At 35.6% G+C, this 10,012-nt stretch overlaps 1 protein-coding gene across 1 annotated transcript; it reads right to left on the bottom strand.

The window, feature by feature from the left end:
* Positions 1 to 2,534: 2,534 nt before the first annotated feature.
* Positions 2,535 to 8,238, bottom strand: LOC145583068 (uncharacterized). Its single transcript, XM_081640219.1, has 5 exons — positions 7,590 to 8,238; positions 7,378 to 7,501; positions 3,993 to 4,289; positions 3,701 to 3,817; positions 2,535 to 3,080 (listed from the first exon to the last, which is right to left on the bottom strand). The coding sequence occupies exons 1-5, from the start codon at positions 7,826 to 7,828 to the stop codon at positions 2,619 to 2,621; spliced, it is 1,239 nt and encodes a 412-aa protein (XP_081496345.1). The 5' UTR covers positions 7,829 to 8,238; the 3' UTR covers positions 2,535 to 2,618.
* Between the last annotated feature and the right edge of the window lie 1,774 nt (positions 8,239 to 10,012).

The raw sequence follows: 10,012 nt of genomic DNA, 5'->3' as shown, positions 1-10,012 counted from the left end.
CACATTAATAATACATACAAATAAAAAAATAGTGAAGGTCATTGGTACTGCAAAATGCAGATCATAATTAACGAAATGCAGTAATTAATTTAAAGTGAAGCGCTAATTTGAAGTGGCCCAAATTTCTGAAGCCGAATGTATAAATCGATAGTGTGAATAAGAAGATCCATTGAAGAATCTGCTGCACTGAATTGAAATAGGAATCCACGTCTTCTAGGATTTGAATTATCGATGTTTCTGATGTTCTTGGTTAAAATCCTTGAAGAAGATGAAGAACGCAACACTTTCTCTCTCTTCTTTAAATCACAAGTCACGAATTCAAGGAGTAAATATTACTAGCACAGGCAAGGTTGAGAGAAAGAAATGGAAGAACCTAAGATGAATATAGAGAATAGAGGAAAACCAGAGAAAGATAGAGAGAGAGAGAGAGAGAGAGAGAGGAGAGAAATGAGGGAGGAGAGACAGAGGAGAGAGAGTAAACGGCTGCAACACGAGGAAAAATGAAAGCCAATAAACCTATGAACACCTATGGAAGATTCCTGAAAAAATAAAAAAAAAATAACAAAAAAGCCTTAACGGGTTTTTTTTGGGTACCCACCAGCTACACATACCTGCCCATGACCCGACCCGAGAGTTACACATATTTTTCGGGTTGGGTACTCGACCAGATAAATTGAAGTTTTTTTAAAAAACTACCCGACTATTTTACACCGGGTCGGCGGGTCAACGGGTCGGGTTAATTAGGTCTGGTAGTTTTGAACACCCCTATTCAGGACCCAATTCCCAAGAAGGCCGCAAAGCGGCACAGCCCATTAGGTTAGAATGACCTAAGGGGCACATGTTCTAATGATCCTATAAATAGGGAGATCTCCCTCAATTTTGGGACACGTTCATTTATTTCGAACACCTAAATTCACTCACATCAGAGTAAACACCTGATCTCGGAATCCAAGAAAATCTTACTTTTACCTTTTTCGCACCTTTTTATATTCTTCGACGTTTACTTATTTGATCGTCGGAGGTGGAGCTCCTACCACCCGCAGTCTCCGTTGTTTTGCAGGTACAGACAGACGATTCTAGACTTAGTGACGTAACTCTCCCGAGGGATCAGGAAAACCCCAAAACACCATCCACTAACCCTACCACCGTCATATTCATTACTTTTTTCAATTTCTCCAAAAATTTCGGCATAGAAAAATGAAACAAATATTTATAAACGGAGGGAGTACTATCTTTTACTCTAAGTTTTTAACTAACGCATTTAAAATAAATTTTATTATGAAATACGTTGTTAGATATACATAAAGAAAGTTAAACTAGTACAATGGTATATGTTTCTAGTTTGAATGTGTTAATTATTCTAAGATTTTAATTTTCAAAGCTAAGAAGGACCCTAACCATATTTTAACACTCATGGTTTTTTAGGTTTAGTATTTGCGGGTTAGACACTAGGGAGTAGAGGGGAGAGTAAGGGAATCCCTACCCCCAAATACACTCACTTGGTAAAAACATTACTCCCTCCTTCTCCAATTAAACTAAACAACATGCAAACATCCATTAATCAATTTAATCTAAACAATTAATTAACCTAAATTCCCAAATCAATCTCAATAGTCAATCAAGCATGCTTTACCCAAACCCTAGCAAGAGGATCTACTCTCTAATCATCGTCATTTAACCCAACAAGCAATTAAAATCATGAATTAACCAAAATTGAAGAACTACACTAATCAAATAAAGTATTGAACAATAAAACTCAATCAACATGAAATTAAAGAAAGGAAATAACACTACAAGAAAAAGGGTAATTAGCGACGGCCAAAGTAGTCGCCAATCCGTCGCAAAAATGGATTTGCGACGGATTTGCAACTACTTTGGTTCGTTGCCAAAGACCTCGTCGCAAATCCATTTTTGCGACTAATTTTTGAACAGTCGCAAATTTAGCGACAGATTTGCAACGCCTTTGCAACTACCATTTAGCGACTAACTTTCAAATTTTAGCAACTAAATTATTGTCCGTCGTAATATATTTGCGACGGATTAGCAACTACAGAGATCAATATTTTAAGACTACTTTTGCGACGAATTAGCGACTGCAAGACCAAATTTTTGCGACTACGAGACTAAACTTTTGCGACTATGGAGACTAGTTTTATTGTGACGGATTTGCGACTATTGAGACTAATGTTTTTTGCGACGGATTAGCAACTACATACGAGACCAAATTTTTGCGACTACAAAACTAATTATTTGTGACAGATTAGCGACTACTGAGACTAATGATTTTGCAACTAACCAATTAGTCTCTAAACCAAATTTGCAGTCGCTAAATATTTGCGACTAACTATCAATATTTGAGACCATAATTAAGCGACAACCAATATTAATCACAAAACAAAAAAGGTACCCACGCATAAATTCAAATAACCAAAATGTTAATTTTATTCAAATATCCAAAATATCAATCAATTTTGTATAAATGTATTAAAAAACAATATTTAACTTATAAGACTAATTGTTCCAAAAGTCACCTCCCATATAAAAAAAAGCTACTTCAAACAAGAATTAATGACAATGTAAAAGACCAGTTCATAAAATTACCACCAAGAAAATAAAAATCACTTAGTTGTATCACGAGAGCGGGTGACTGCAGGCGTAGGAGGCTTATAAGGACGGTAAACTTGTTTTACAAGTGATGCCATTTCCTGCAATGTTTTTTGCATAGCTAATTTTTCCTTCTTCCATGTAGCTTTTTCGATCTCATGATTTTCGACGAATTCCTTAGCACATTTTAAGCTCTCTGCCGCTATTTTTTGGCTTTCTTCTACCTTGTTATGGTTTTCTTCCGCCATCTTCTTTAGTTTTTCAACTTGAGAACTTAATTGAGAAATCATGGAAGGAGTGGAAGATGATGCAGTAGATTGAGAAGTAGGATCACTCTTGTAATACATTTGTGAAACACTCCCTAAATCGTAGACTTTTCCTTTCTTTTGCCCACCTACAACCTCCAAGTAGACTTTGTCGGGGTTTATCTCAATTCCTTTGTTCTTATATTCCTCAAGTTTTTCCATATATTCTCCCTGCATTAAGATATGTATTAGTAACTATGATCTCAAATGTTAAAACTTAAATAAACTAAATACATTTTAAAAAAAAACAACTATAATAAAAATACAAGCAATGACTCGGGACATCGTCCGGGATAAAAACTTGTTTGGACTTCTAAAACACAATTTAATTTAATTGCTTTAGAGCAGCTAATAGAGTATTACCCATCAATGATGCAAGAACATGAATACAAGTACAGTCAGAGTTACCTCTTAATAGATGTTCCAGATTACAAAGGTACAACTATTGGGAATAGAGGATCATGGGTATTTTTATTATAGTTGTTTTTTTTTTTAAAATAAAAAAGGTAACACTTATAGCAAAATAATTTATGTAAGCAGTTATTAGTAAAAATTTCGGCAGAGTCTCCTTTGTAAATTGAAGAATCCCCTCCTATAGGGTATGGCTTCAAAATAAACCTGTCTCAATTCACATTGTGCCATACCACATTAATCATATGATTAATGCCGGCAAATCATTCTCATCCTCCAACTCAATCACACAAACAAATAAACAATCTATAATATCTCCAAACATTAACTACCACATTTTTTTTTTGTAATCTTAGCAAAATATAGAAGTATACTCATACCATGACTTTTTGAGACTTGTCACCCATCAATTCAACTTCATCATTGCCCACACAAACAGAATGAGTGCTCTCATAAACTTCAGCAGCAGTTGGTAAAATTCCATCCTTTTTCTTTTCCTTGTATTAGAAGAAGTTGTTAGCACTAAAAAAAATACAACAAAAAATAGGGGACATAGACTACAGAGCAATTGTAATAAAGACTAGTTATTGTCATCTCTTAGTGGCTAAAAATTTTCTACTTGCTTCAATCTTATATAAAATCACAAGTTAGCTGTTAAAATCATACACTTACCATTTTTTTAACCACTTGAGGAGTAGATACGCTACCTTGGCGATGGCCAGGGTCAAACTTCTCTAATGTTTTGCCAGATAACCGATTATCTCTTGCTTGGTTAGAACGTTTCAGAAAATCAGGATGCTTACGCTTATTTATGAATTCAGCTCGAACAGTGTCAGTCATGAAACTAACTTCCTTATGGAGAGGCATTTTGTAAACTTGGTTCAATGTGCCCCTAAGTCGGTCCCCAGCTTTTTTGTCAAATTCTCTCCTAGCCTTAGCATCGAACTCAGTTCTCCAAGTATATGTACGCTGCACATAATTAACATGTAAAGCTTGTAATTTTAACTCAAAATAGCATATTATACATAAATAATTTTATTTCTAATTTACAACCTGATATGGCTGCAGGAGTGCAGGATATTACACAACAGCACATTATAGTAAGCCAAAGCTCAATTAACTACCAAAGTTTAACGATCTATCTCATTAAGATACACTAAAATATTGGCATGACGAAAACCATGGGCAACTCGTGAATCAATACTCTAATAAGCTGTAACCTAAGTTTATACTCACAAATAAAAGATTACTACACATTTTTTCAGCTGTCCCTCTTCTCTAAGTATTTTCCAAATTCCTCATTAGTCTCATTCATGTGAAAAGATAGGCCTTGGATTTTCAAGAATTAAACACTGGATAAAAAATCAAAGATACCAACTTTAGTGGAGTGTAAATTGATCACTTTCCCAGGTTATTATTTTTCTAAAAGTTTTCGTTTTTAGCTTAGTTTTAAGTTAAATTTGTGTTTTTTTTTTTCTGTATGTTTGAGTATGTCAATCAAACTTTTTATTTTAGTTCAAGAATAGGTGGTTGATTCTTGACATTCTGATATGGGTATGAACACTTTGACATTTTATAATCTAGCCAAGTATGAACACTTTGACATTTTATAATCTAGCCAAATCAACCAATAGGTCCTATTTATTCTGGTGGCATTTTGTTTGTATCATTAATCAGTCTGAACCTAGCTTTCAAGTAATTTATCAACCTTTTTCGACTGCTCATAAGAGTCATAACGTCATGAGCTATTAAGATTGCTTTTGGAAATCGAAATTACAAGAAGCTATATGCTTTTAGTCAAATTTTGCAGATTGTGGTTGGCGGCAGGAACAAGTATCTGATTAATGGGCACCTTGCCCAACCTAGTAGGGTACAAAACCTCTTCCATTCAGTGCAGCTCAATGTGAATAATCCACATTTTCTTATTATGCAAGGGCGTATTACAAAAGTTTTACATGAAGCCTCCTGAAATATTGTCTATGCTTGAAGAGGCTGCTGGGACAAGGATGTATGAAAATAAGAAAGATTCTGCTTTGAAAACACTTGAAAAAAGCATAGTAAAGTTGACGAGATTGATAAGCTTCTTGATCAGGAAATCTTACCTGCTTTGGAAAAGTTGAGGAAGGAAAGAATGCAGTACATGCAGTGGGCTAATGGGAATGCAGAGTTAGATAAGCTTAAAAGGTTTTGCATTGCTTATGAGTATGTGCAAGCAGAGAAGATTAAAGATGGTGCAGTGTTTAATTCTTTGATTTTATTTCTCATTCATGTGAGCTTAGATCAATAATGCAAGAATGAAATAGAAAAGAAATAAAGAACAGAAAATAGACGAAACACACATTAGTGAGCATATGAGTGAGAAACGCACTCGTGTTTGCATCAGAGTGAGATTGAACCAGTTACCACCAGTAAGAATGGAAATGTAGAGCAATTATTTGCGAGGATCGGCATCATAGAATTAAACGAAAGATGTACCGTACCAACTGTAGACAAATGAATGCTACTTGCCCCCTCCGAATCCCCAAACAAACTAATTCAGGCAGGCCGCCCAGCATGAAAACTATGAAAGCTACTCTTTAGTCTTGCAAAAATATTAGCAATACGATCATACATTTACACTGCAGTCATTAGGTCTCTTGTGTGATAAGAAAATTCTGATAAACAGTATCATAAGTGAATTTCAGTATAACATGGGGTTTTAATGTGAGCAACAAGGAAATTACAGCAAATATTAGCTCACGATGGTTGCATTGGTGTCAGGAAAGCAGGGTGCAGAAAGGGACCGTTAACTAAAGCTTATCCAATGCAACTAATTAACGAAACCCTGAAGCTACAGCAGATTAATATTAGTATGAAAATGAAAATTTGAAGCGTTTGCTTGCATGACAATTAGTTTGAAACAAAAGCCAGAAGAAAGTAACTAGGAAAAGGTTTCTCTTTGGCTAAAACATATTTTGTTGAGTTACCCACTACTCGATCTATTCTTTCTCACCTGTTTTCACAATTTATCATAAACTTAGAATAGGAAGACGAATGAGCCATCCTAGATCATTCACTATGACTCCAAACTGAACTACAGCCAAGAAGCAAAATATTCTTCAGAATTTTATGTCAAATTCACAACACTGCACTCATAAATAGCTAGAAAAACTAGAGTACGTAATGCTGCTTATTCACTGCAAATAAATAAGTAACCTAATCAAGACATAAAATTGAAGCATTCTCCTCATATAACAGATTAAATCAGCAACAACCCATATTACATTCAGAGCAAGACAATGAACACTTCTTATACAGTCAGAAAATTCAAAACACTTCTAGTGTATAGGCAACCCCCGCTTGCCCTACAGCAATTTCAGAAAATCAAGCGAACCCTAGAACACAACCACCAGAGTTTTCAAACAGTTAGCAATGATGCAGCAAATAGGAGCAAGAAAGACAGAGTTTTCAGCAAGATCCTACAACGAAATTCGAAAGAGCGTGCCCTACCATAAAATTTAGAGGTTACACATTTGGATTGGTACTTAAAATTTCTTAAAACAAACCTGGCATGGCTATTGGAATACACGAATGTTGTCTCTGGTTGGGTTAGAAGTGCTGCTGCTGTGGGTTGTGGCTGTTGGAGGTGCCCTGCTGCTGGCACTGTGCGCATCAACGCTGATGCAGCGGTGTTGGAAGGGTGGGGTGTGAGCTTGGGGGCTGTGATTAGGGACTCTGATGGCAGCATTAAGGTTGTGATGGTTCGTCATGTGAGTGCTCAGGTCCGTGTGGCTATGGCTGAGGCTTTCGCAGCACGAATGGGGGTGGTTTTGGCTACTGAGTTAGGTTGTCAGAGGGTGTAATATTCATAGCATGTGAAAGACACCTATCAAGATTGAGTCATCTCTAGCCTTAAATCAAATTTCTCCATTTTTTCTAGACTCCGTAATAAATATAACTATAAACAATATATACATAACAAAGATATCATAAACACCTCTTTGCAAATTCCAACTCCAAGGGTAATATTACTAACACTATAAAAATATCTAAGATGACAACTAAATTCTAAACATACCTTAAACTCAGTGAACCAACGATCCCTAACCATAAGTGGCACCTCAGTAAAATTCATGTATGGGTGGTTGTAGTGTGCCTTCCAAGATTTTGTGACATTTCCACTAACGGTATGGTCATCAAACCTGATGCAAGAAAGATTAAGCACAAGCATAAATAATGATAATAAGCTACTAAGACAACAAATATAATACATAGATAAATATAACTGACCATAGCCCATCTGGTGAGAGCTCAATCTTTCCTTGTTCCACTCCATTCAAAATTTGTGGTGCCACATCATTCTCAATAGCAACATCAGCATTAGAATTTACTTGTACTTGTTCATTAGAAGGTGGTGGTGTCGGTCGTGTGACCACAGGATTTTCTTGATCAACCGATTGATTATTGGCTCGGACACCGCCTTGATTACCTCCCCGGCCAAATTTTGAATTTTTAATGAAGGATTTCATTTCCAAAGAACTAGAAAGATCAGAAGCACAATAATTAATTTATACATAATAACCCATAATAAAAAAAAAATTTTAAAAAGTAAGCTCACAAATATGATCAACAAATTTTAAAACATTTATCATATATCAAACAAATAAGATAAACACATTGTCTATCAAACAAATAAGCCCATAACAAAGAAAACACATTGAAAACTACAAGCTTAGAAATTATTCTTCTTCTTCATCCACATCATCATCATCATCATCCTCGTCATCGCTGTCAGTATATCCTAACTCTCCATCAACCTCTTCTTCAGATTCAGATTCAGTATCATCCCATTCATCTTCTTCATGTTGTTCTTCCTCTTCACCACCTGAGCCGTCCTCCTCCATTTCATCCATATCCTCGTACAAAACACCATCATCATCATCCGACGAACAATGGGTTGGGGTCTCAGCAATGTCTACTTGGAAAATTGACTCATCGATTGGGGCATCCACACTTGACCTAGCTGTAGTCTTAAAAACAGCCCACCATTGACTCTTATCTTTCTTTAAGCTTGGATAAGAGGTAAAATACACTTGATAAACCTAATGTGCTAGAACAAAAGGATCATATGCAGGGTATTTCTTAGAATGGTTTACATCAACTAATCTATACTGCTCATGAATATTCATGCCATTCATTGAATCCATCCAATTACATTTAAACAAGACGGTTTTGAAGACATTTACGGTCCCCAAGTAGACCAGCTCAATGACTTCTTCTAAAATGCCGAAGTAATCAATTTCCTCCTCACTTATTACACCTACACCATAATTCATAGTTGCCTTGTGCTTTCCATAATCAAAAGTGTGAAACTTAAAGCCATTGATGTCAAATTGCCTCCATGTTTTGACTTGTCTAGACGGACCCATAGCAAGTGCTCGAATCACTTCATCAGTCTCATTAGATTCGATAACCTAATTTCAAATTCAAGCCATTAATTAATAAAATATATAACCTTAGTCATATTTAGTGAATGATATATCGAAACTTGATTGTAAAAAATTACAAAATCCTGAAACCATTTGGAAAATTCATGTGAAAACTTGCTCCAAATATCATGTAGGTCAATAACAGGATATTTTTGCATCATCGACTCTTCAAACTTCCTATAAACCTTAAAACGTTAATTATCTAGCAAATTGCATAAAATAACTACCAATTATAGAAATTTGTACCTTTCATATCCTCCTAACACCCCACAATTGGAAAGAACATAGTGGTGTGCATGCTTGACTTCTTTCGAATCTAAAAACCTTGTTTGGACACCTTTGCCACGACCTTTGCTAAATTGGAATAATTCTGGTATAGTTGAATCTAGATCATCATCATCAACAACATTGCGTCCTAGATCTCTAGATTTCGTATCAACATGAGGTTGAAAGTAATAAGAACAAAAGTTAAAAATCTCTTCTGCAAGATAAGCCTTGCAAATCGAGCCTTCCACTCGTGCGTTATTACCAATTTTCTTCTTCAGATGATTAAGAAATCTACAAAATAAGTTAAATTGACTCATTCACATGTAAAATTATAAATCATATAGAAGAAACTTGAAAACAATGGAGTGGATTAGGAAAATGTATATTACCTCTCAAATGGATACATCCATCTGTATTGCACAGGACCACCCACTTTTACTTCATGTGGCAAATGAACGGGTAAATGCTCCATTGAATTGAAAAATGCAGGTGGGAATATTTTCTCCAAATTGCATAAGATTTCTGGAATGTTTTTTTCTAAACGAGTCACATCATCAACTTTAATAGTGTAAGAGCATAGATCGCGAAAAAATTGGCTGATTTCAGTGACTGCTTTCCAAACATTATCAGGAAGAAGTTCTCTCATTGCAACAGGCAACAACCTTTCCATGAACACATGACAATCATGGCTTTTCATTCCATGTATCTTACAGGCTTGCAAATCCACACATCTACCAAAATCAGAAGCATATCCATCTGGAAACTTAATATCTTTTATCCATTCACACAACACTCTACGTTGTGCTTTATCAAGAGTGTATGGTGCTTTTGCGAAGATCAAGCTCCCATCATCAGATTCAATAGGCTCTAAGCTACTCCGCTTACAATATCGCTGAACATCTAGGCGAGCCTTATCTGTATCAACTGCGGTATCTTTCACATTCATTATTGTGTGGA

Source organism: Chenopodium album, chromosome 1, assembly GCF_948465745.1.
Source record: "Chenopodium album chromosome 1, dcCheAlbu1.1, whole genome shotgun sequence".
Lineage (NCBI taxonomy): Eukaryota > Viridiplantae > Streptophyta > Magnoliopsida > Caryophyllales > Amaranthaceae > Chenopodium > Chenopodium album.
This window is presented reverse-complemented; position numbering and strand designations above follow the sequence as displayed.

What these genes read in the sequence shown, in the direction of transcription:
- LOC145583068 (XM_081640219.1), bottom strand. Translation starts at nt 7,828, where the DNA reads ATGAAATCCTTCATTAAAAATTCAAAATTTGGCCGGGGAGGTAATCAA. An exon ending in GTTGGTTCACTGAGTTTAAG is followed by an intron (nt 4,290 to 7,377) that starts GTATGTTTAGAA and finishes AATTATGTGCAG; the next exon opens with CGTACATATACTTGGAGAAC. An exon ending in CTCAAGTGGTTAAAAAAATG is followed by an intron (nt 3,818 to 3,992) that starts GTAAGTGTATGA and finishes TTCTAATACAAG; the next exon opens with GAAAAGAAAAAGGATGGAAT.